The sequence below is a fragment of the Leptosomus discolor genome, chromosome 20 (assembly GCF_034619465.1).
Source record: "Leptosomus discolor isolate bLepDis1 chromosome 20, bLepDis1.hap2, whole genome shotgun sequence".
Lineage (NCBI taxonomy): Eukaryota > Metazoa > Chordata > Aves > Leptosomiformes > Leptosomidae > Leptosomus > Leptosomus discolor.
The window spans coordinates 2,208,516-2,233,228 of NC_141410.1; the positions used below are offsets into that span (position 1 = coordinate 2,208,516).

The 24,713-nt window shown below is 58.1% G+C and overlaps 2 protein-coding genes across 4 annotated transcripts; both read right to left on the minus strand.

The window, feature by feature from the left end:
* Positions 1-322: 322 nt before the first annotated feature.
* On the minus strand, positions 323-6,867 carry LOC147414021 (peptidyl-prolyl cis-trans isomerase H-like). 2 transcript variants are annotated; one of them, XM_086476113.1, is made up of 9 exons: positions 6,802-6,867; positions 6,127-6,191; positions 5,739-5,762; positions 5,183-5,227; positions 4,698-4,740; positions 3,640-3,732; positions 2,008-2,095; positions 1,673-1,713; positions 323-420 (listed from the first exon to the last, which is right to left on the minus strand). In XM_086476113.1, the coding sequence occupies exons 1-9, from the start codon at positions 6,865-6,867 to the stop codon at positions 352-354; spliced, it is 534 nt and encodes a 177-aa protein (XP_086332239.1). In that variant the 3' UTR covers positions 323-351. The 2 variants fall into 2 exon arrangements, with proteins under 2 accessions (XP_086332239.1, XP_086332240.1); XM_086476114.1 differs by lacking the exons at positions 5,183-5,227; positions 5,739-5,762.
* An 11,099-nt stretch (positions 6,868-17,966) lies between these two features.
* Positions 17,967-24,498, minus strand: LOC147414022 (peptidyl-prolyl cis-trans isomerase H-like). Of its 2 annotated transcripts, XM_086476153.1 has the most exons (9): positions 24,433-24,498; positions 23,764-23,828; positions 23,376-23,399; positions 22,820-22,864; positions 22,335-22,377; positions 21,277-21,369; positions 19,645-19,732; positions 19,310-19,350; positions 17,967-18,057 (listed from the first exon to the last, which is right to left on the minus strand). In XM_086476153.1, exons 1-9 carry the CDS (start codon positions 24,496-24,498, stop codon positions 17,989-17,991), a joined length of 534 nt encoding a protein of 177 aa, XP_086332279.1. In that variant the 3' UTR covers positions 17,967-17,988. The 2 variants fall into 2 exon arrangements, with proteins under 2 accessions (XP_086332279.1, XP_086332280.1); XM_086476154.1 differs by lacking the exons at positions 22,820-22,864; positions 23,376-23,399.
* Positions 24,499-24,713: the final 215 nt, after the last annotated feature.

The following is a 24,713-nucleotide window of genomic DNA, read 5'->3' on the forward strand; positions in this document are numbered from 1 at the left end:
GACGCCACCAGAAGTACCAGGGAAACGAAAGAACAATTACATCCCCTGTTGTCACTTCATCAAGCAGGAGGAGCTCCCCAGAGTCTGGAGTGCCACAGATCTGAAAGACTCTGTTATGGAAGCGGGGACAAAGTGTCTTCGTGGGCAATTCCAGACCTCTCTGGAAATCATCGAATGGAAGGCCAAAAACGGTGGGGATTTGCTGGCGCTTCACTGAGCTGAGTCAGCTCTCTACAGGCTCAAAGGACTGCGAAACTAAGTCAAGAGAAAAGGAAAGGAGCAGAGCAGCCCAGAGGCTGATTGCACTGGCGGCCTGCGAAGACACACTTACCCCATTTCTGTTTCACTGCTCTACATTTCCCCGCACTGGGAGATCACAACTGGCAGCTTGGGTTTGTTGTTTGGACCCGTCGGCACATTCTGAGGACAGACAAACGTATAGCGTTAAACCTCATAAAAGCTCGGCAAATCCCGCGAGTGACAGGTACTCCAAGACCGGCTGAGAGAGAGATGCCTACAGCATCAGGAACCGGGAAATCCAGACACAGCTCCGAGTCACACAGAAGCACCATCACGCATTTGGGCAACGGATCCAGCCATAAGCTGCTGCACTCTCTCTGCGGGCAGAGGTTTGGGATACAGACCAGACCCCGATCCCTCCAAGGGGAGGGAAGGCACAGAGCTAAAGCCAGAGAGCTCCTCCTGAGATACAGCAGGCATCACGTCGCTTGAGGCTGCTCTGGCCTAAAGCTTGAAAGTTACTAATTACAGCTGCAACACGCGAAGCAAACTTGCCTTTGTACGGCCTTTGCGGAATCCAAACACCAGACAGTCCCACAGCAACCCTCATTCTGAACCTCTCCTTCTGCTGGACTCAGCTGCTCCTTTCTGAGTCTCTTACTTATTTCCCTCAACTCGCCCCTCGCTGCAGTGACGCACAAGGCAGGCACACCGCAACCCTGCCATCGGTGCTCCTGGCAAAGAGGGTCAGCAACACGTGCATCACACTGCGCCGTACCCTTCCTTGCACGGGACCTTTTCTCAACACCGGACGGGGGTCAGCTCTGTGCTCGCCCCGCTTCCCAGACCGAGGGTGGAGGCCCTTGCGCACATTAGCCAGGCGCGGGCCAGGGAGTTAAGTTTCGCCCGTCTCGAACTCACCGCTGTTTGTTACATCTCCTCATCTACTCAGACACCCAGTCACGACGCTGGAAGCCCTTCAGGAGATGACTTTCATTTTTCTTATCAAACACGCTGATCACGGATCAGCAGAACTGATCATTCAGCATCCACGGAATAATCCCGGGCAACGGCACAGAAGTGATCTGCTTCACACCCTCGTCTGGGTTGCTGACGGAACAGCTTTTCAATTCAGCTTCCCCAACAAATGCAAAGCGTCGCAAATAAAGCCACAGGAACACAATCCCCGCTCAAAGACCAACCAGCAACCACGACAGCACAGCATTTCTAAAGTCAATCTATAGGACAGCATTTGCCTCAACGCCTTTCCTGCCATTTTATAACAACGACAACCGGTAATACCAGTTATCAACGCTGCTGTTCCCTGGTACCCTGTAAACAGACAGCGGCAGAGAACAGAACCACCCTTGTCAATCCTCTGTACCACTTGCCCAAGGGGACGTTCGCGGAGAAATGGGCAAATTCAACTTACTTCCATTTTTCTCATGACCAACAGCCCATCGACGATTTTACCTAGAATGAGAAAATTCTTCCATCTCAATACGGCCGGATTTACCTTTGCTCCCCGCCACTCATCACAGGTACATGCACTTTTGTTCCCGCTGGAAAGTCTGGTGCAGTGTAAAGCTACTGGCCACGTCAGGGCTGGCTTCCGAGCTCTAAACGGGCAAAGGAAACGATCCCTCTTAAAACGTGCTCCACAAGCGAGGGGCGAAGAACAAGCAGTCCCCGGCTGTTTCTTCGAGCAGCTGCGCCACAGGCAGTGTCCCTCAGCCGGGACGCCAGGCTGCCGCTGCCGGTACTCACCGAACACGACGGGTTTCCCATCCAACCAGTCACATTTGGAGCACGTAACAAAAAACTGACAGCCGTTGGTACTGGGACCACTGTTTGCCTGGGGGGAGAATGGCAAAATACCAACAGTGTACAATCAAAGACTTGCCAAAACCGAAGGCAGACGCGCCTCACGTAGGAAAAAGCTGTTGCTCTAGACCCAGCCTAGCTTCTTTTTAGCTTGTGGCTACACAAACCACGGGCAGCAGATACGCATCCGCAGGAGAGCACCCCGGGCTGGGACGCGGCACGCCACCCAGTCTGGTCATGCCGCTCTCACCAACTTCCCACCGTACTTCTACGCAGGCACGTTCAGCACAAGATCGCGCTGAAATCTGGGCTCTAGGGCACGCTCCTGAAAAAAGGCCAAACTTTTTGGTGGCGAGTCCTTCCTGGCTGCAGTATTGTCCCGGGGAAAACTGAAGAGACAGAAACCAGGGCAGAAAAAAAAAAGCAGCTTTCTGCTAGTTGGAAGGTTTCCTCAGGACAAACCAACCCAAACGTGTCTGTTCTGACGACCAGGATGAGAAAGGCAACGATCCCAGCGGCACAGGGCTCACGGAACAGCGCGATGCGGACGGCAAATTGAATTCACACCTGAGCGCAGCACCCGGAGCGTGCGCGCTCTGCTAAGAACACGGCTCTGCCACGCTTAAGTCCATTCCGGTTTTTCAAAGCTCTTTGGACACCCAGGAGATACTAAAGCCCGTTTCTGGGCCGGCAAGTGAACTGGGCACGTTTTGCAGCTGCAGGGCTGCACGGGACACAGTCCCGTGGCATTTTTACTTATCGCTAGCCAGCTGCGGAAGGACCCAGCTGGGAGGGACCACGGCTTGGCCCGGCAGAGCGACTCCGGAGCCACGCCGCTTTCACACAAAGCTGCCGAGACCAGCGCGGGATCCCTCGTCCCACGCCACGGCACACTGCTCGCTTAGCTGTGTCGTGACACCTCTTTCTGGGCCGTGCTTGGAACGGGAGGAGTAACTAATGCACATGGCGAATGCTCTAAGCAAGTGCTTTAAGGGCAGGGCAGCTGAAAGAGCTGGGCGAGAAGCAGCTGCGGACAGGAACGCTGCAGCACCGGCTCCGCTTGCTGTCTGTGGCCAAAGTCAGGGTACTGTTCCTACCAGGCAACGGGCAACGCTTGCAGTTTTTCCTACAGCGTGGAACAGGAAGCCTATGTTAGCAAAGGCACCCTGGGAACGCTGCTACGGCTTCGGAACGCCCCACCTCTTTGCCTCCCCCTTGCTGAGGTCAGTGCTCGGTAACAGCATCGGGGAGGAAGAAAACCCCACCGCTTGCCACCCTACACAAACCGCAAGAGCCACCAAGCTCTTCTCAAAGTTCATCGAGCAAAGCCTGCCCCAGCCCTCCAACGGGGGAAAAGAAAGGATGCTGCAGGATCATCATCGGGACTTCGCTGTTCCTCCACGCATTAACCCACGAGCAGCCTTCTGACGAGCACTTACACAGCCGGTCTTTCAGCCCTTGGGTCCAGCGGTGGAGATGTCTGTTGCCTGGCAAATACCCGATACACCCAGGAAAAGGGCACAGAGAAAGTACCTAAAGCTTTTCCGTCTTACAACGGCAGTGTTTTCTACTCACCATAGAGAGCAGCCCAGGAGCAGAGTGTTTCAGCTTGAAGTTTTCGTCGGCAAAAGGACCCCTGTATATACTGGCTACTCCGGTGCCGTCTCCCTGGGTGACAGAGGTGCCCCGTCAGCCTCAGCGCTTGTTCTGAGCCAGCGCTACCCAACGGTTCAGTTTATTAAAACACAAATTTAAAAGCCCCACGCAAAAGGACAGGGCTCAACTCTGCCCCAAATGGATGCTCCCCTGCCCTCCATACGCACCAGGAGCCAACACATTCAATGTCTGGTGCAAGCCCTAATGCTTGAGCAGCTCCAGGGGGAGGAATAAAGCCCGCGGGGGCATCGCAGCAGCATCGCAATTAGCGACCACCTAAAGTCTGCTGCGGCTGAGCCGCCCGCCGTGCGGTCACTCCCCTCAGTGACTTTCAGACAACCAAGTTTTAGGAAGTTTGGATTAAAAAAGCTTCATCACGCCCCCTCACGTTTTGAAACACTTCCAGAAATGAAATCATTTTACTGGGTCCTAGGACAGCCAAGAGACCCCGCGGTCCTCCAGCCTTCCCCACACACTCTGCTTCTCCCCAACTCAGAGCACGACCACCACTGCCGGCACAAACTCTGTCCTCTTTTGGCACAATTCACTGACAAAATTGCACAGAAACGATCTCTTGCACCACATGCTTCTCGGTTCTCTACTTAAGGTCTCTCTCCGCAAAGCAAACTCGCAGGGTTTCTTGTTCGGGGGGACAGGAGAAGGCGGGGAAGGACAACAGGGTAAAAAAAAAAAAATCTTTGCCAATTTGAAAAGCCTCGAGCTGTACTGCCACGGGGCTTTTTAGAGAGGAACTCTTTGGGGGAGGAGAGGGTATGTGCACACAAGACTCACGATTCCTTTCCAAGTACATTACAGCCTGCTGCAGTGAGATGGCAGCAAAGCTACAAGGAAACCTCCAGTGACTACTGGGTACCTCAAAAGAGAGCCAACAGATCCCCCAAATCAGCACGCACCCTTGGAAACAGTGCCTATTACACCACGCAGGAGAAGCCCCAAAGGAATACAGAGGTACATACGTTTACAAAGTCACCTCCTTGGATCATGAAATCCTTTATTACCCTAAACAAGGAAAAGAATACTTAGTTCTCAGCAGACAAATGCCTCAAGAAGAATACTACGTGGTAAAAAGGAGTTTGGCCTCGCAGCAGCACCACGGAAGTTATCAGGGCCTACGAACGCTACAGTCTCAAGTCTACCACAAATATTAACTACTGGTTGCTATCAGGTGATTTGGGAGCCACTGCTCTTCGACCAGGGACAGCGATTAGGTGACAGATGCCAGAAAATGATCTCTGACCTGGCCCACCAGGAACGGGGGATCCCTCCCAGTGACCCCAGCGTACACGTCTGACAGCGCCCCCAAATCCCCCACAGCTACAGAAGGACAATTAGCTGCCACCCACAAAGGCCTCCCAGACCAGTAACGCCTTGAAGGCGCGTCTCAAAACCCCAGCTGGCTCAGGCTGCTATTTAGGTGCCTGAACAAAAGCAGGGGAATTACCTGTGGAAAGTGCTTCCTTTATAACCCACAGGGACACCATCTTTCCTGCAAGGAAATAAACAGGAACATCACTGCGACTCACTGGACAGCCCACGCAAAACCCTCCCAGGGATCCGGAGCCCCAAAGGGCTGCCCTGTACCTCAGCAGCTGCCTTGATACACAACCAAGCGCTGCAGCCTGGCTCTCAGCTGGTGCTCTCGGAGGCACAGGGAAACCTCCGGTGGGCCCTGCACATGAACTGACGTCGTTCCCTACAACCTCCACACCATCACCTTGACGGGATCCCGCGGCAAGCTGCAGCACGGGCGGCTGCAAGTTGCAGACAGGCCGTTCTAGAGCGACCTGAGCACGAACACAGTCATGCCCAAATGGCAAAGTCTGCCACCTCCGCGACTCACCGACGAGCCCGGCACAACTTCATCCCAGCAGGTTTCTCTCCCTCTTTCCTTTTGTACTGGGACAGTGAGAGAAAATCCCAAGTGACCCTTCTTCCTACTTGCCCAGCCCTCTTTCTCGCAGTAGCCTACTTAAAAAGACCCACTAGAACCCACTCACCTGAATTCCCCCGTACAAAACTGCCTGGAAAACAAAAAAGAGAGCAGAGCGTGAGGCACATCCGTCGGCCCGTGGCAAAATAACCGGGCGGCGAGGAGAGCCCTACCGTGACCTTAAGGCAGCCCCCTTCATAGATGCACCGGGCCTATCGGAAGCTCCACCGAGGGAGCAGAGAGGGACCGGAGGCCTTCACCTTCCAGCCAGACGGGCTCCCCCGGGGATCAGCATGCTGCACCGTCACATCTCTCTGGCAACGCAGAGAGGAGCAAAGCAGGTGCAGCAGTTCGCGGGGGCAGGCAGTCGCTCTGCCACCAGAGACGTTCCTGCACCGAAAACCCTTCGCAGGCCGGCTCCAGGCTGAGCCGCAGGAACGCCGGCCGCTCCTCACCTGAAGTTCTCCGCCGTTTTGGGGACAACGTCGGCGAACAGCTCCATCTTCATGCGGCCGACCTCCTGGGCAAGACGGCGGCCACATGAGCCTTCTGGGCCCCACTCGCACCCACCGGCCTCCCCACCGCTGCACCCAGGCAACTCCCGCCAAGTCAGCCTCCTGCTGCAACCCCAGCCCTGCAAGCCCCCTCCCGATGCAGCCCTGCACCTCCACACCCCTCCCCCGCAGCACTGCCCCAAGCCCCTGCCCACGCGCCCCTGCAACCCCACAGCCCCCGCTGAACCCCGACGCGCCCCTCCAACCACTTGCGCCCCTCACAGCCCCACGACGGACCCTGCGACCGCCCCCTCCCAGCGCACCCCCACCCTTGCGCTCCTACACTCCCCACGAGACCCAACAGCCCCCCCCGCACCCCGGCCAACCCCCTCCCGCACCACCAACAAAAAGACCCCGCCCTGCACCCCTGGCCGCTCCCCTCCCCTCCCCAACAAGCCCCCCCCGCCCTCCCGCTGCACCCCCGCAACACCCCACCGCACCCCCGCCGGCCCCTCCCGCTGCACCCGCGGCCCCCGGCCCCGCCGCGCGGCTCCCGAGAGCCCCAGGGGCCGGGGCCGGGGCCGGGGCCGGGGCCGGGGCCGGGGCCGGGGCCGGGGCGGCGGCGCCCTCGCCCACCTGCCCGCCGATGGCGACATCGAAGAAGACCACGGGGTTGTTGGGGTTGGACGCCAGCACCGCCATCGCGGCCGCCTCTCCCGGCAGCGGCCGCGGCAGCGGGAGGCGGGGCGCGCACGCGCCTTCCCTCGGCTGCCCTCCCTGCCTGCCGGCGGGCAGCGGCGGGGGCTGGCGGCCCCGCAGCCGGGGCTCTGTGGCCCCGGCCCGCCCCGGAGTCGACCCGCCAGGCCGGGCGGCGCCGGGAGGGTGCCAGGGGCCTGCGGAGGGCTTGAGGAGATTGGCGTTCCCCTGGGCTTTGTCCCTCGTGGGCAGCTCTCGGCTCCCTTCTTGGCAGGGCCGGGCTGCTGCCCTCTGGCCCTTGGCGCCGGCCCCGCCGGGGGAGACCCCAGCCTGCTGCCTCCAGGATGGCTCCTGCCCCCGGGGCTTTCCTGGGCAGCTTGGCAGGGCCGGGCTTCAGCAGGGGGCAGGGCCTGGCCTTCAAGCACGTCTCCTCCTGCCTTAGTGCGGGCCTGCTGCAGCGCAGAGGGTAGACAGGCCAGCTCCAGTGCCCCACGGGAGACTTCAGGGAGCGCTGGCGAGCGGCACTGCTGCGGCCATCACCAGATTGAGGATTTGGGGCTACTGCTTAGCGACCCCCTTGCTCTTCCCACCTTGCCTTGAAGAGCAAGAATTCTAATTGGCGAATAGCAGTAGGAGAGACTAATGATTATGCTGGGAAAGTAAGTCTCAAAGGGAATAAATGATCAAATACGAAATACAATCTCTATTGCCAATGCTGCTAGCACGCCCCTGTAAAGTCCCAGACCGAAGGTCTTCATTAACCAATGCTCTGTTCGTGGTTAGAAACAAGGACAGTCTGTTGTAGTCCAAGATGTCTGCCAGACAGGATTTATTACGGTACCCGCTGTGTGTAATCCTTGAATCATGACCAAAGCAGCTGCGAGCCCCTGGAGACCCAGCAGGAGCATCGACACCGTTCGAGGCCGTCTGCCCCCAAGCCCAACGGGACGCAGCGGAAACGAAGGAAGAGCGACAGCAGGGAACTGCAGCCTCCGGCAGCCTTCAGCAGAGGTGGCTCCAGGGCAGCAGCCAGGGGGTTGTGGGTGCTCCAGAAGGAAGCCCGAGCGGTCCGGGCTGTCCCAAACGGCACGTCATGGTGACCGGGTTGCCCCGACAGGTACACGGAGGAGTCGTGAAAGGCACAGCAAAGGAGACGGGGTGCAGGAGAAAGTGCAGCAAGGGAGATGGGGTGCAGGAGAAAGCACACGGCGGGGCCTGGAGATGCAGCCAAAGGCACAGCAAGGAGTTGGGGGAGCCCGAAAGGCACACCGCGGGGCCTTGGGCTGCTCAGAAAGGCGTCCTTAGGGGCTTTATCGTCCTGAATGGCAGTGCAATTGCCGTGGAGATCACTGAAATTCACACCTGGGGGGCTGGGGCACCCTGAAAAGCACAGCCGCGGGCGGCAGGAGCAGCTAAAGGCTAAGTGAGACGTGCAGGGGAAGCCCAAAAAGCCGAGCAAGGGTCTCGGAGCAGCCCAAAATGTACCCTGGTGGCCTGGGGTAGCCCTCTGGCAGACAGACAGAAGGCTCTACGGTGTACCAAAGGGCACCCCCACACACCCAGGGGTTTTGGGCGCACAGAAAGGCACGTTGAGGGGCGCGGGGAGACCCAGCATCACACCCAGGGGTGCAGCGTGTGCCCAAATCCATGCGCAGGGGGGCTGGGCACACCAGTCGCTTCCCCTTGGCCCCGTGGGCTGTGTGTGTGCAGAGAGGCTCTGAGCGTGCGGGCGCCTCTGCCCCGCCCAGCCCCCAGAGCCTTATGATGTCACTCAGCCGTTCATGACGTCAGCGCACAGGTCCACTAGACCTGGGGCGCTGGCACAGTCCCTGCACACACCGTACCTGCTGGTGCTGCTGGTGCTGTGCCAGTGGCTCTGGCGGTGCTGGTGCTGCCAGTGCAGCCAGTGCTGTTGCTGCTGGTGGAGCTGGTGGAAGCGGTGCTGCCGGTGCCGGCGGTGCTGGTGCTGGTGTCACTGGTGGAGCTGGTGCTGGCGGTGGAGCTCAGCCCGTAGGCAGCTGCCCGTGCCCTGCCGATCCTCGGGGCTCGGCTCCGCCGCTCGCAGCCGGTCCCCGGCAGCGCCCGTCGAGTCCTGCCGGCCCCTGCTGCCCGGGGAGAGGGGAGGCGAGGCTGTGCAGTGCCCGTTCCCACGGGGCCATGAAGAGCATCTGGCGGTTCCTGCGGCGCAGGACGGCGCGGGTGGTGCCCGAGCCCTCCGGGAGCCGTCGTGCCGATGAGCTCCGGCCGCACGGCCGGGACCAGCTGCACCCTGCGGCCGCCACCATCGACTGCGCCCCGTTGCGGCCGGTGCAGGAGCCCGACACCGGCCGCTGGGGCAAGGAGTCTGCCCTCCGTAAGGCGCCACCAGACCAAGAAGCCGTCGAGGAGAGCAACAGCTCTGGGGGGGCGGTACGTAAACCCAAACATTTTAAATTGCCGTCCTCCTCGTAGGACGGCGCTACACGCCAGCGTGAAATCAGACCTTTCCTCGAGTCATGTCCGATGCAGAGTTGTTGACAACTCTTTTCTAAGCTGACGTCAAGCTGGTGGGAGTCCTGGTTCTCGGAAATGCTGCCCCTCTCCCCTCTTCTGAGCTGCTTTCCTAAGTTCTGCCAATCTGTGCTCTTTATCTCTGAACAGACAGGGTCGTGTTCATCCCCTTCCCACCCGAGCCCTGGAAGCCATCAGCCGTCAGATATCGTTGATGCGGAAGTGCGTCAAATAATTGTCCGATTGCTCAGCGTGCGTGAGCACATGTCTCTGGTGCAAGAAACCAACCAGAGCTTGTCTCAGCAGCTGAGCAGAGCTGAAAGAGAAGTGGAAGAACTGAGAAAAGCCCTCTCGGAAAAGACATCGGCTTTACACGTAACACAAAGAGAATTACTTCAGGTCCAGAATCAAGCAAAGGAGCAGCATGCTGTACTCCTTGAGACAGACCAGGAGACGAAAGACACCATCGAGGAGGCAGAAGAGCTGCAGGAGGAACTGGCCAAGCTGAGAAGTGAAAACCTTTTCCTCCGTCGGCAGCTGGGAGAGGCGCAGGAGACCGCCCAAGCACAAGCGGTGAGTGATGCCTTAGGAAGCGAGGCCGTCAGAGTAGAAGAAGGGGTGAGGTGAGCACTGCCCCCTTTTGATGGAATTGCAAAGGTTTTGGCAAGCCCTGAGACGCGCTTAGACATCTGTATGTACGCGTATGCACTGACTGGCTTTACCCCGCTTCCTACTTAAACGCCCTTAAGATTCCTAAAATATTTCAGAAAAAGGTCTGTTATTTGTGGGAGCATACCCAAGATAATAGAAGCCAAATCTGATGGCTCCACTCTTGTCTCTAAAACTCGGGGTCTCTGAAAATACTGGCAGTAGGGCTGGCAGGCCAGGAAGCCCAGACCACCTTCTTGCCGAGGAGATGTGCTGCAGTTTGCTACCTGGTAAATGGCAAAAGCTTGTGTTTTCCGTGGCATCACTTCTGCCGTGTTCTTGCACTAATCAGTGGGTTTGGTTCTGAAGTGTGCAGGATCAAATGAGGTGCAGAAAAGGATTATTATTGCTAATTCCTGATAAAGTGTCTGGTAGCCATTGGAGAGGTGGTGCTTCTCATGGGCTTTGACACCAAGACGTGCAGAAGTGCTTTGAGTAGAAGCATGGAAACCTTTTGTTCCTGTGACTCAGACAGGGAGGGATCAAAGGGATCCGTATCAGATCCTGGCCTATACATTCAGAAGGTTTTTAATCCATGTCCAAATTCAGTCCGAGATTTCAAAGCTGCAGCAAAAGCTAAAGGATTCAGAACACCAACTCCTGGTGGCAGAGGCCCATGTTTCAGACAAGAAACTTCTGGAGGGCGAACTGAAGGGGATCCGAGCAAATGAAGCTTGTGCGCAGCAAGAACTTCACGAGGAGCGGCTGAACAGGTACCCAGAGCTGGGGAAGGGCTGTGCTGGGTGCGGAGGGGAGGCATGTGCCAGCAAATGCTGCTGGGCCAGCCTGCAGCTCCCTGCTGCAGCTCCACGGCTGGCCCTAGGCGGGCTCAAGGAGTCAGGGCAGCACGGGTTTTACCTCCTTTGTGTCCTTTGGACCTGCCAGTGTCCCTGGCAGAGCTCCCCACATCCCCTCTGTGTCAGATTTGAAAGAGCTTTGGAGGCTTCAGCTGCCTCAGAAGGTGAGTGGCCCCTCCTGCCAGCCCAGTGATTTGGTTTACCCTCCAGCTGCCGGCAGGGCCCTTTCTTGTGCCGCTGGCATTGAGGATCCCGGACACAGCACGCACCTTTCACGTGCCACTGGGAGGTGGGGACAGCCAGGACGTCCTGATTTCTTTCTGCCCTCGCTGTTGCCCAGGGCAGGTGCAGAGCAGCGTGGTGTTGGGTTTAGATCCCAGCCAGCCTTAAATTCACGGAGGCAGGCCTCCACGTCAGTGTCTCACTGTCAGCCCAACGTGCTTTTAGGAAGCCCCTGGAGCAGCAGGTGGAGGAGCTGCAGCAGCAGCTCCAGCATTTGGGGGACGGAGACGTCGCTGGCCAAGACCCAGACGGAGCTGCCAGCCAAGACCGACTGGAGCGAGGTGAGCTGCCGCACAGACGGGTCCTCCTCAGCCGGGGAGATGCCGTGCTGGCGGCTGACTCCGTTTCTAAAGACTGTGTTTAAAGACTGAAGCTAATGGGACGGAGGAGTGACATTTTCAAACTCTGTCGGGGCCCACGGTGGGATTTAGAGATCAGCTTGGTGCCCAGGCTTTTTGGAAGCGTGTCTTCACACAAGAGGTGATGAGCCGTAGAGGACCGCTGCTGCCCAGGACTGCGTGACTCACGTCCCAGGCTATGGGGCAGGAGGGAGCTCGAGCTGTTTCTCTGCTGGTGTAGCCGGGATCCCCACGATCCGCGCCAGATGGGCAAGGGAAGGCAGAGGGGCTCTGCAGCTCCGCTCCCTGCCTGCTGGAGACCCAGCCCAGTGGACTCGGTGACGGCCTGCGGGTGCCATGGAGGGTGACGGACAGTCTGAGGAGGCTCTGGGGTAGATGAGGGCCGCCAGCTCCTTGGCTGGAGGAGGAGGAGTATCCCAGACTTGGTCCAAGCGAAAGGCACCGACTGTCGCCCTGCGCTGCCTCACAGAGAGGCTGGGAGGAGCGTTGGGGCCGTGCGGGTGGCGGAGGCTCAGATGGAGTTTGCAGAATGACTCAGGAGAGGAACTTTGTTTTGTTTTCAGCTCCCCATCACGAGAACCACCAGGCTCTCTCAGCACCCTGCAGGCCACGCGAGACGTGAAGCCTGAAGGAGAAGCCGCAAGCCAAGACTCATCCTCAGGCTTGTCCCCCTCGCAAGCTTCTGAGATTGGGTACTTGAACGTAGCTTTGCCCGGAGAGACCACAGCCTCCAGCTGCAGGAGAGCCAGAGCATCAGCACTCGTTTGTAAATATAGGAGTGTTTTTAACAGTGGCGTGTTTTGGAGAGCATTACTGTCTGTGAATTGTTCAAGGAAGAGTCCTCTACTACCAGCCTACATTTGGACAGTACAGAATTGTTTGGATTACCAAGTGCAATGCCTGTTACCTAGTAGTCAGAGCGGGGAAATATTTGAAAGCTGGGTTAAAACAGGTCGGTCGTTTGACTGCTTGTTGCTTTTATCTTAGGAGAGCAAAAGTTTTCCAAAACTGAAATTTCAATTACATGTGCTTTACCAGAAGTTCTTTCCTTTTACATCTGACCGCTTGGAGGAATTACAGGGGATGGATGTTAACCTGACAGAAGATTCTACAGTGATTCCCTTTTCTAATCACCCTGATGGCGCAGCTGCACGGGGAAAGAGGTTTGTGAAATCTTGGCTTTTGGGCTCTTGGGGCAATCGCCAAATCGGCTGACCTGGCGATTTCTGTCATATAGTTCAACCACAGGATTCGACAGCTTTTTTGCAACTCGCCCAAGCGTCAGGGTGTGCGTGCGTCACCCCAGATCCCCCCGGAGGCTGGCATTTGTAGATAAACTCCGTAAAATGGAAGAGGGGTGGAAGGGGGTGAAGCCACCGGATCTCCCCCTGAACCCCAGTTCCTTGTCCAGTCCAAAATTACAAGGTTTGGAAACGAAACTGGGAGAAGTTGCCTTCCGGCACGTGCCCACTTTTCTGCGCTCCCCTCGATCTGTACTCGGACCTGGTCGTTCCCCTTTGCTCCTGCTCTTCCCCCTTCCACTTTGCTTCGTGCAAGCCTGCGGAGGGGAGCGGGAGGTACCCGAGCACTGAGGGAGGGGACGAGAACGTGCGGAGAAGGAAGATGGGGGGCAAAAGGAGGGGCTCCGAGCGCAAGGATGACGGGTCCAGGGGCCAGAAGGGAGATGGAGGGGGCGAGGGAAATGGAATAGGCGCAGCAGCAAGGAGGGGACCTGGACATCCAGAGGAGCAAAGAGGGGAGATCCTGAACGCTCGCTAGGAGTGACGGAGGGGCCTCAAGGCCCCTTCCCCAGCCGGGGGCAATCCCAACCACAGCCCTGGAGCCACGGGGCAGAGCGGCCGCGCGGGCGGCCCCCGCCTGCGGCCCCGCTCCCAGGGCTGGGTGCAGCCCCGGCGCTCCCGGCTGCCGGGAGAGAAGCGGGAGTCAGCAGGCGGGAGCCCGGCAGCGTTAATCCCCGCGGCGGGGCGGGGCGGGGCGGGGCGGGGCGGGGCGGGGAGGCCGGGGGGGGGGACGTGGCGGAGCTGCCTCAGACACGTCCTGAGTGCAGTTAAAGCATCGCCATCAGCCCCCGGAGAACGGCGGCGGGGGCGGGGCTGCGCTGGCGGGGAGCGGACGGGCCCAAGCGCCCCGCTTGGCGCTTGAAGCCGGGTGGGGGACCGGGTCTAACCCCCCGCCCCAGGGGGCGAGCAGCGCGCAGAGGTCCCGAGCCCCGTGCCAGCCCTCGCGGGGAGGAGGGCAAAGGGTCTGCGCTTTGCCCACGGCAGTTTGGGACCTGGCTGAGGTGCCCCTCGGCCCCTCCACGCTGCAGATGCAGGGCCCAGACTCGGCTCCCTCTGCCTGCGCTTGCGCTGCGCCCCCAGGAGCTCCTTTGCTTTCACCTGCCCGGGCAGTTCCTCCCAGAAAGAAATGCCTCCTGCTGGAGCCGTTTCGGAGCCAGGCTGCAGCCCCGGGCCAGAGGGCTCTTCGCAGCCTTGTCTTTAATGAGCCTTTTCCTCAGCATCCCATCCTTCCTGCCCAGGGGAGCTTCTCTGCCAGAGGGAGGGGGAGAGACTGGGGGGCAGCTGCCCTCCCTTCCCCTGAGCCCTTCTCTAAGGATCACCTTTCATTTCACCTCCTCTTTGCCTCCATCCCCTACGTCTTCACCTTACGTGGGCTCAGAGAGATCCAAGAGCTCTGCTGAATTCCCCAGGGGCAAGGTCCGGGGGAAACCCAGCCTTCTTGTCCACCAAGTCACTTTCCTCGGGCACTTGAAAAATGGGCTTGCCGGTCACAGATTCCTAGCCCTGCCCTTGCCTACGTCACTCCTCCCTCAGAAGAGGAGACAAACCTCACTCACCGGCAACCACCAAGAAGGTATCGGGGAGCTGACCCATCACTCCACCACCTTTCCGACCAAGGCGTATCCCCTCGGCATCAGCCCTTGCAACATCACCCCCAAAGGACTGCCCATTCCCCCATCCTAGCGTGAAAACTGGAAGCCAGGGACCCAGCTTCCCACGTTACACCACGGCCAGGGGGGGACTGGGGCCAAGGTCAGCCCATCGCAAGAACCGATGGGGGGGTATGGCCATAGGCCTTGTCAAGCTATCTTGGTCACTTACGGTTCCAGGAGATCTCCAAGTCGGCTAACGAAGGAAAGAGCTTTCCAACAGTCATACAGTCCCGCAAGGGATCTGCATCGGGACCGTGACCTTGAAACCAGAAGGATATCAAAACTGGACGATGCTCAGGAAGTCCAGAGAAAAACAAGCCTTAAAATACAATGGCAAATAGGGAATCCACCATGCAAGGGACCCTAGGGGAGGAAATTGTGGAGACACCTTCAAATCTCGGTGATGAAGCCTGCGAGGATGTTCATTTGGGGAAGCTCTGTGACCCCTGCTACGCGGGAAGCGAGACTAGCTGATCGCAGTGACAGAAACACATGCATCAGGCTGAGAAAGAGCTGCTGCCCCTGAAGCGTGGAGGCAAACTCTCTAACTCGCAGAGAGTTCCAAAGCAGGTCTGTTTAGCACGGCGCTGGGTGCAAGGGGGGTCGCTCCTCCTAGCTGGCACACGGGTCACATTCTACAACTCTATGTATTACCTCAAAACATGCATATTCATGAGCGTCTGCAATGAGTTCCGAGAATAGCTGGGGATATTATAATTGTTTCTCAGAAAGTATTATAACACGTTTCCTCCTCTTGGCGCGCGCGTGCTGTCATCTGGTGGTCGTCCTTTGGGGACTTTCGGAGGAAGGCTCAGAGTCTTCTTCATCGTGTACTTTCTCATCCAAGCTCTTCCTACTGTCTCAAACATTTCAAGGCTGCTTCTGCTCCCTTATCCTGTGCTGGGTCTAGCTAGCTAATTGCTGCTCACTACTAAGCTATGCTAAATTCACTCTTTACTCCCCAGATCAAGCCTGGAGCCAGCAATACGCTGCTTTCCCTCAGGAAAAAGTACAGTGAATTTGGGTACCCGCCTCAGCAGTGCAAACCTCAGCACTGCAGCTGGCAGGCAGAGCTCCCCCGAGCCGCCTGCAGCCAAGCTCCTGCCTCAGCAGCCCCCCAGGGAAGGGCCATCTGGACACATTTCCCGAGCAGCACCGGCAGCCCAGCCTCTCTCTTTTTGGTCACCTCTATTTCACAGCTGTCACCAGCTTCCAGTTTGCTCCTCGCTCTTGGGAATCTTTAACCCTCCTCCCACAGGAGAGACCCCTCTGGAAAGCGTTCTCGGGGCTGCAGAGGAAAGGGGCGGTGTGCTTTGTGTTTCTTTCATCACCTGGGATTCTGCAGGTACAAGCAGGCGAGATGCCTCGGGCTGGACAGAAGTGAGCACGAGTGACTTCAGGAGCTGTGCAGCCCCAGGAATGGAGACCTGGAAATCCCGACAGCCGGAGCCTGCTTCAAGGACTTCAAACAGCCCCGAGACAACAGAGCACACCAAAGCCCGCCTGCAGGATCTGTCCTCCAGCACATCAGCGCTTGCCACCTCGCGCTGGGTAACGCCCAAGCAAAGGGCGCGGCCCGCACCTCCCCAAGACAGCCCCACACAACACACTCCTGCTGCCCGAGGAGCGGCGGGACGTCCCCGGGCGGTATGAAGCGCCTGCAGGTGACAGAACAGGCTTTGTCCCAGCTCCCTTACGTTTTCATCTGCCGGATGAGGAAACTCACGCCGTAGCCCAGCCCCCCCGAGGGGCGCTTGCGTGTCCCCCAGCAGGTAGGTCAGCTTGCAACCCAATTCTGGAAGGAGAAAGTCAGTTTTTCCACCGACCGGCAGCCTCAGCTGCGCCCTCGGTAACCGTGCAGGATAAGGAGGCCCAATTTCTGCTCCTAGAGCATAAGCATTCTTGGCTTCCCAGCCCAAAGCCCTGCCCTAACACCCACGTCGCACCCAGGTAAATTCCTCTAACGCCCGTGCCACACGACAGCCCGACGGCCTCGTGCCGCCACGCGCCAGGGGAGGTTTTACAAACGCTTGTTTACAACACGACTCGCCCCAGAGCCCAGCAAACTCACGGGGATGAAGCCTGCGCCGCGCCAATTCCTTCTGCTTCAGCAAGGCTGCGTGTAGAAAGGCTCTGGCTGTTCCCAAGACGCCAAGAACCTCTCTGCCAGGCAGCCCGACTTACCTGCCCAGTAAAGGAGCTGCTGTAGGACGGCACTGCCGTGCTCTGCCATGCTCCCTTCACCCCTTCTTGCCCATTTCGCAATCGCCCAGCAGCAGGGCCCCGCACCACCACGCCCAGTAGAAGCTCCCTGCTGAACCAGCTAGGGACAACACACGTTGCTGAAGACTCTGCAGTCCTCCTCACCTGAAGAAGAATCTCTTCCCGAGCACGTCAACTGATGCGCTCTGCACGCATATTTAACAAAATTCTTTATTTACATTTCAAAATGAGAGAAAACCCAAAAAAGGTAAGATGCCAATGATGAAGTAATTTCAGGAGAACGTCAAGAGCGCGGATCTGGCCTGCAGAGAGGACTGGGGCAGTGGGGGAACCGGCTGGAGATGGAACGGCATGGAGCCAGCACAGGCCTAAGCACCGGCAAAGGAACGCTGAAACGCAGAAGAAACAGGTCCGAAACGCTGGACGGCCATTCCCGACTCATCCTACAACAGCAAGACCGTGCAGTGACACTGGGTGCCGCCTCAGCGGTTTTCACGGGAGCGCTACTTGCTGCACGCATCAGCTCACCCTGAGCCAGAGAACGCGGGCGTCCTCCTGGGTCTCCATGCCGGGCCTCTGCACCCGCCTCCGAACCCAAACCCACCAGCGCCTCTTTCTCCCGGCTGATTTTAAAGGGTCTGGACAAGTAACTGACTCAGCTGGCTGAAGCTGGGCAAGGCAGATGCCCTCCTTGTCTCCAGCAGCTGAGAGGCAGCAGGCTGCAGAAAGGCAGTTCCTAAAACCTGGCTGGGAAGTCAGCGAGGTGGCACCGGCCTCGTCCCTAGAAGGGAAAAGCTGCCGGTCTCAAGCTGGATCTTGGCCAGAGATCATGTGCTCCAAGCAGAAATGATGAACAAGCCTGGGCCTGAGGACAGCCCTAAAGGGGACCCCACCCATCAGCACGGGTCTGCCCATCTGCAAGAAAGCCTGGGAACAAGGTCGTCCCTCTCTTCAAAAGCCTATCGACGCCACCAGAAGTACCAGGGAAACGAAAGAACAATTACATCCCCTGTTGTCACTTCATCAAGCAGGAGGAGCTCCCCAGAGTCTGGAGTGCCACAGATCTGAAAGACTCTGTTATGGAAGCGGGGACAAAGTGTCTTCGTGGGCAATTCCAGACCTCTCTGGAAATCATCGAATGGAAGGCCAAAAACGGTGGGGATTTGCTGGCGCTTCACTGAGCTGAGTCAGCTCTCTACAGACTCAAAGGACTGCGAAACTAAGTCAAGAGAAAAGGAAAGGAGCAGAGCAGCCCAGAGGCTGATTGCACTGGCGGCCTGCGAAGACACACTTACCCCATTTCTGTTTCACTGCTCTACATTTCCCCGCACTGGGAGATCACAACTGGCAGCTTGGGTTTGTTGTTTGGACCCGTCGGCACATTCTGAGGACAGACAAACGTATAGCGTTAAACCTCATAAAAGCTCGGCAAATCCCGCGAGTGACAGGTACTCCAAGACCGGCTGAGAGAGAGATGCCTACAGCATCAGGAACCGGGAAATCCAGACACAGCTCCGAGTCGCACAGAAGCACCATCACGCATTTGGGCAACGGACCCAGCCATAAGCTGCTGCACTCTCTCTGCGGGCAGAGGTTTGGGATACAGACCAGACCCCGATCCCTCCAAGGGGAGGGAAGGCACAGAGCTAAAGCCAGAGAGCTCCTCCTGAGATACAGCAGGCATCACGTCGCTTGAGGCTGCTCTGGCCTAAAGCTTGAAAGTTACTAATTACAGCTGCAACACGCGAAGCAAACTTGCCTTTGTACGGCCTTTGCGGAATCCAAACACCAGACAGTCCCACAGCAACCCTCATTCTGAACCTCTCCTTCTGCTGGACTCAGCTGCTCCTTTCTGAGTCTCTTACTTATTTCCCTCAACTCGCCCCTCGCTGCAGTGACGCACAAGGCAGGCACACCGCAACCCTGCCATCGGTGCTCCTGGCAAAGAGGGTCAGCAACACGTGCATCACACCGCGCCGTACCCTTCCTTGCACGGGACCTTTTCTCAACACCGGACGGGGGTCAGCTCTGTGCTCGCCCCGCTTCCCAGACCGAGGGTGGAGGCCCTTGCGCACATTAGCCAGGCGCGGGCCAGGGAGTTAAGTTTCGCCCGTCTCGAACTCACCGCTGTTTGTTACATCTCCTCATCTACTCAGACACCCAGTCACGACGCTGGAAGCCCTTCAGGAGATGACTTTCATTTTTCTTATCAAACACGCTGATCACGGATCAGCAGAACTGATCATTCAGCATCCACGGAATAATCCCGGGCAACGGCACAGAAGTGATCTGCTTCACACCCTCGTCTGGGTTGCTGACGGAACAGCTTTTCAATTCAGCTTCCCCAACAAATGCAAAGCGTCGCAAATAAAGCCACAGGAACACAATCCCCGCTCAAAGACCAACCAGCAACCACGACAGCACAGCATTTCTAAAGTCAATCTATAGGACAGCATTTGCCTCAACGCCTTTCCTGCCATTTTATAACAACGACAACCGGTAATACCAGTTATCAACGCTGCTGTTCCCTGGTACCCTGTAAACAGACAGCGGCAGAGAACAGAACCACCCTTGTCAATCCTCTGTACCACTTGCCCAAGGGGACGTTCGCGGAGAAATGGGCAAATTCAACTTACTTCCATTTTTCTCATGACCAACAGCCCATCGACGATTTTACCTAGAATGAGAAAATTCTTCCATCTCAATACGGCCGGATTTACCTTTGCTCCCCGCCACTCATCACAGGTACATGCACTTTTGTTCCCGCTGGAAAGTCTGGTGCAGTGTAAAGCTACTGGCCACGTCAGGGCTGGCTTCCGAGCTCTAAACGGGCAAAGGAAACGATCCCTCTTAAAACGTGCTCCACAAGCGAGGGGCGAAGAACAAGCAGTCCCCGGCTGTTTCTTCGAGCAGCTGCGCCACAGGCAGTGTCCCTCAGCCGGGACGCCAGGCTGCCGCTGCCGGTACTCACCGAACACGACGGGTTTCCCATCCAACCAGTCACATTTGGAGCACGTAACGAAAAACTGACAGCCGTTGGTACTGGGACCACTGTTTGCCTGGGGGGAGAATGGCAAAATACCAACAGTGTACAATCAAAGACTTGCCAAAACCGAAGGCAGACGCGCCTCACGTAGGAAAAAGCTGTTGCTCTAGACCCAGCCTAGCTTCTTTTTAGCTTGTGGCTACACAAACCACGGGCAGCAGATACGCATCCGCAGGAGAGCACCCCGGGCTGGGACGCGGCACGCCACCCAGTCTGGTCATGCCGCTCTCACCAACTTCCCACCGTACTTCTACGCAGGCACGTTCAGCACAAGATCGCGCTGAAATCTGGGCTCTAGGGCACGCTCCTGAAAAAAGGCCAAACTTTTTGGTGGCGAGTCCTTCCTGGCTGCAGTATTGTCCCGGGGAAAACTGAAGAGACAGAAACCAGGGCAGAAAAAAAAAAGCAGCTTTCTGCTAGTTGGAAGGTTTCCTCAGGACAAACCAACCCAAACGTGTCTGTTCTGACGACCAGGATGAGAAAGGCAACGATCCCAGCGGCACAGGGCTCACGGAACAGCGCGATGCGGACGGCAAATTGAATTCACACCTGAGCGCAGCACCCGGAGCGTGCGCGCTCTGCTAAGAACACGGCTCTGCCACGCTTAAGTCCATTCCGGTTTTTCAAAGCTCTTTGGACACCCAGGAGATACTAAAGCCCGTTTCTGGGCCGGCAAGTGAACTGGGCACGTTTTGCAGCTGCAGGGCTGCACGGGACACAGTCCCGTGGCAGTTTTACTTATCGCTAGCCAGCTGCGGAAGGACCCAGCTGGGAGGGACCACGGCTTGGCCCGACAGAGCGACTCCGGAGCCACGCCGCTTTCACACAAAGCTGCCGAGACCAGCGCGGGATCCCTCGTCCCACGCCACGGCACACTGCTCGCTTAGCTGTGTCGTGACACCTCTTTCTGGGCCGTGCTTGGAACGGGAGGAGTAACTAATGCACATGGCGAATGCTCTAAGCAAGTGCTTTAAGGGCAGGGCAGCTGAAAGAGCTGGGCGAGAAGCAGCTGCGGACAGGAACGCTGCAGCACCGGCTCCGCTTGCTGTCTGTGGCCAAAGTCAGGGTACTGTTCCTACCAGGCAACGGGCAACGCTTGCAGTTTTTCCTACAGCGTGGAACAGGAAGCCTATGTTAGCAAAGGCACCCTGGGAACGCTGCTACGGCTTCGGAACGCCCCACCTCTTTGCCTCCCCCTTGCTGAGGTCAGTGCTCGGTAACAGCATCGGGGAGGAAGAAAACCCCACCGCTTGCCACCCTACACAAACCGCAAGAGCCACCAAGCTCTTCTCAAAGCTCATCGAGCAAAGCCTGCCCCAGCCCTCCAACGGGGGAAAAGAAAGGATGCTGCAGGATCATCATCGGGACTTCGCTGTTCCTCCACGCATTAACCCACGAGCAGCCTTCTGACGAGCACTCACACAGCCGGTCTTTCAGCCCTTGGGTCCAGCGGTGGAGATGTCTGTTGCCTGGCAAATACCCGATACACCCAGGAAAAGGGCACAGAGAAAGTACCTAAAGCTTTTCCGTCTTACAACGGCAGTGTTTTCTACTCACCATAGAGAGCAGCCCAGGAGCAGAGTGTTTCAGCTTGAAGTTTTCGTCGGCAAAAGGACCCCTGTATATACTGGCTACTCCGGTGCCGTCTCCCTGGGTGACAGAGGTGCCCCGTCAGCCTCAGCGCTTGTTCTGAGCCAGCGCTACCCAACGGTTCAGTTTATTAAAACACAAATTTAAAAGCCCCACGCAAAAGGACAGGGCTCAACTCTGCCCCAAATGGATGCTCCCCTGCCCTCCATACGCACCAGGAGCCAACACATTCAATGTCTGGTGCAAGCCCTAATGCTTGAGCAGCTCCAGGGGGAGGAATAAAGCCCGCGGGGGCATCGCAGCAGCATCGCAATTAGCGACCACCTAAAGTCTGCTGCGGCTGAGCCGCCCGCCGTGCGGTCACTCCCCTCAGTGACTTTCAGACAACCAAGTTTTAGGAAGTTTGGATTAAAAAAGCTTCATCACGCCCCCTCACGTTTTGAAACACTTCCAGAAATGAAATCATTTTACTGGGTCCTAGGACAGCCAAGAGACCCCGCGGTCCTCCAGCCTTCCCCACACACTCTGCTTCTCCCCAACTCAGAGCACGACCACCACTGCCGGCACAAACTCTGTCCTCTTTTGGCACAATTCACTGACAAAATTGCACAGAAACGATCTCTTGCACCACATGCTTCTCGGTTCTCTACTTAAGGTCTCTCTCCGCAAAGCAAACTCGCAGGGTTTCTTGTTCGGGGGGACAGGAGAAGGCGGGGAAGGACAACAGGGTAAAAAAAAAAAAATCTTTGCCAATTTGAAAAGCCTCGAGCTGTACTGCCACGGGGCTTTTTAGAGAGGAACTCTTTGGGGGAGGAGAGGGTATGTGCACACAAGACTCACGATTCCTTTCCAAGTACATTACAGCCTGCTGCAGTGAGATGGCAGCAAAGCTACAAGGAAACCTCCAGTGACTACTGGGTACCTCAAAAGAGAGCCAACAGATCCCCCAAATCAGCACGCACCCTTGGAAACAGTGCCTATTACACCACGCAGGAGAAGCCCCAAAGGAATACAGAGGTACATACGTTTACAAAGTCACCTCCTTGGATCATGAAATCCTTTATTACCCTAAACAAGGAAAAGAATACTTAGTTCTCAGCAGACAAATGCCTCAAGAAGAATACTACGTGGTAAAAAGGAGTTTGGCCTCGCAGCAGCACCACGGAAGTTATCAGGGCCTACGAACGCTACAGTCTCAAGTCTACCACAAATATTAACTACTGGTTGCTATCAGGTGATTTGGGAGCCACTGCTCTTCGACCAGGGACAGCGATTAGGTGACAGATGCCAGAAAATGATCTCTGACCTGGCCCACCAGGAACGGGGGATCCCTCCCAGTGACCCCAGCGTACACGTCTGACAGCGCCCCCAAATCCCCCACAGCTACAGAAGGACAATTAGCTGCCACCCACAAAGGCCTCCCAGACCAGTAACGCCTTGAAGGCGCGTCTCAAAACCCCAGCTGGCTCAGGCTGCTATTTAGGTGCCTGAACAAAAGCAGGGGAATTACCTGTGGAAAGTGCTTCCTTTATAACCCACAGGGACACCATCTTTCCTGCAAGGAAATAAACAGGAACATCACTGCGACTCACTGGACAGCCCACGCAAAACCCTCCCAGGGATCCGGAGCCCCAAAGGGCTGCCCTGTACCTCAGCAGCTGCCTTGATACACAACCAAGCGCTGCAGCCTGGCTCTCAGCTGGTGCTCTCGGAGGCACAGGGAAACCTCCGGTGGGCCCTGCACATGAACTGACGTCGTTCCCTACAACCTCCACACCATCACCTTGACGGGATCCCGCGGCAAGCTGCAGCACGGGCGGCTGCAAGTTGCAGACAGGCCGTTCTAGAGCGACCTGAGCACGAACACAGTCATGCCCAAATGGCAAAGTCTGCCACCTCCGCGACTCACCGACGAGCCCGGCACAACTTCATCCCAGCAGGTTTCTCTCCCTCTTTCCTTTTGTACTGGGACAGTGAGAGAAAATCCCAAGTGACCCTTCTTCCTACTTGCCCAGCCCTCTTTCTCGCAGTAGCCTACTTAAAAAGACCCACTAGAACCCACTCACCTGAATTCCCCCGTACAAAACTGCCTGGAAAACAAAAAAGAGAGCAGAGCGTGAGGCACATCCGTCGGCCCGTGGCAAAATAACCGGGCGGCGAGGAGAGCCCTACCGTGACCTTAAGGCAGCCCCCTTCATAGATGCACCGGGCCTATCGGAAGCTCCACCGAGGGAGCAGAGAGGGACCGGAGGCCTTCACCTTCCAGCCAGACGGGCTCCCCCGGGGATCAGCATGCTGCACCGTCACATCTCTCTGGCAACGCAGAGAGGAGCAAAGCAGGTGCAGCAGTTCGCGGGGGCAGGCAGTCGCTCTGCCACCAGAGACGTTCCTGCACCGAAAACCCTTCGCAGGCCGGCTCCAGGCTGAGCCGCAGGAACGCCGGCCGCTCCTCACCTGAAGTTCTCCGCCGTTTTGGGGACAACGTCGGCGAACAGCTCCATCTTCATGCGGCCGACCTCCTGGGCAAGACGGCGGCCACATGAGCCTTCTGGGCCCCACTCGCACCCACCGGCCTCCCCACCGCTGCACCCAGGCAACTCCCGCCAAGTCAGCCTCCTGCTGCAACCCCAGCCCTGCAAGCCCCCTCCCGATGCAGCCCTGCACCTCCACACCCCTCCCCCGCAGCACTGCCCCAAGCCCCTGCCCACGCGCCCCTGCAACCCCACAGCCCCCGCTGAACCCCGACGCGCCCCTCCAACCACTTGCGCCCCTCACAGCCCCACGACGGACCCTGCGACCGCCCCCTCCCAGCGCACCCCCACCCTTGCGCTCCTACACTCCCCACGAGACCCAACAGCCCCCCCCGCACCCCGGCCAACCCCCTCCCGCACCACCAACAAAAAGACCCCGCCCTGCACCCCTGGCCGCTCCCCTCCCCTCCCCAACAAGCCCCCCCCGCCCTCCCGCTGCACCCCCGCAACACCCCACCGCACCCCCGCCGGCCCCTCCCGCTGCACCCGCGGCCCCCGGCCCCGCCGCGCGGCTCCCGAGAGCCCCAGGGGCCGGGGCCGGGGCCGGGGCCGGGGCCGGGGCCGGGGCCGGGGCGGCGGCGCCCTCGCCCACCTGCCCGCCGATGGCGACATCGAAGAAGACCACGGGGTTGTTGGGGTTGGACGCCAGCACCGCCATCGCGGCCGCCTCTCCCGGCAGCGGCCGCGGCAGCGGGAGGCGGGGCGCGCACGCGCCTTCCCTCGGCTGCCCTCCCTGCCTGCCGGCGGGCAGCGGCGGGGGCTGGCGGCCCCGCAGCCGGGGCTCTGTGGCCCCGGCCCGCCCCGGAGTCGACCCGCCAGGCCGGGCGGCGCCGGGAGGGTGCCAGGGGCCTGCGGAGGGCTTGAGGAGATTGG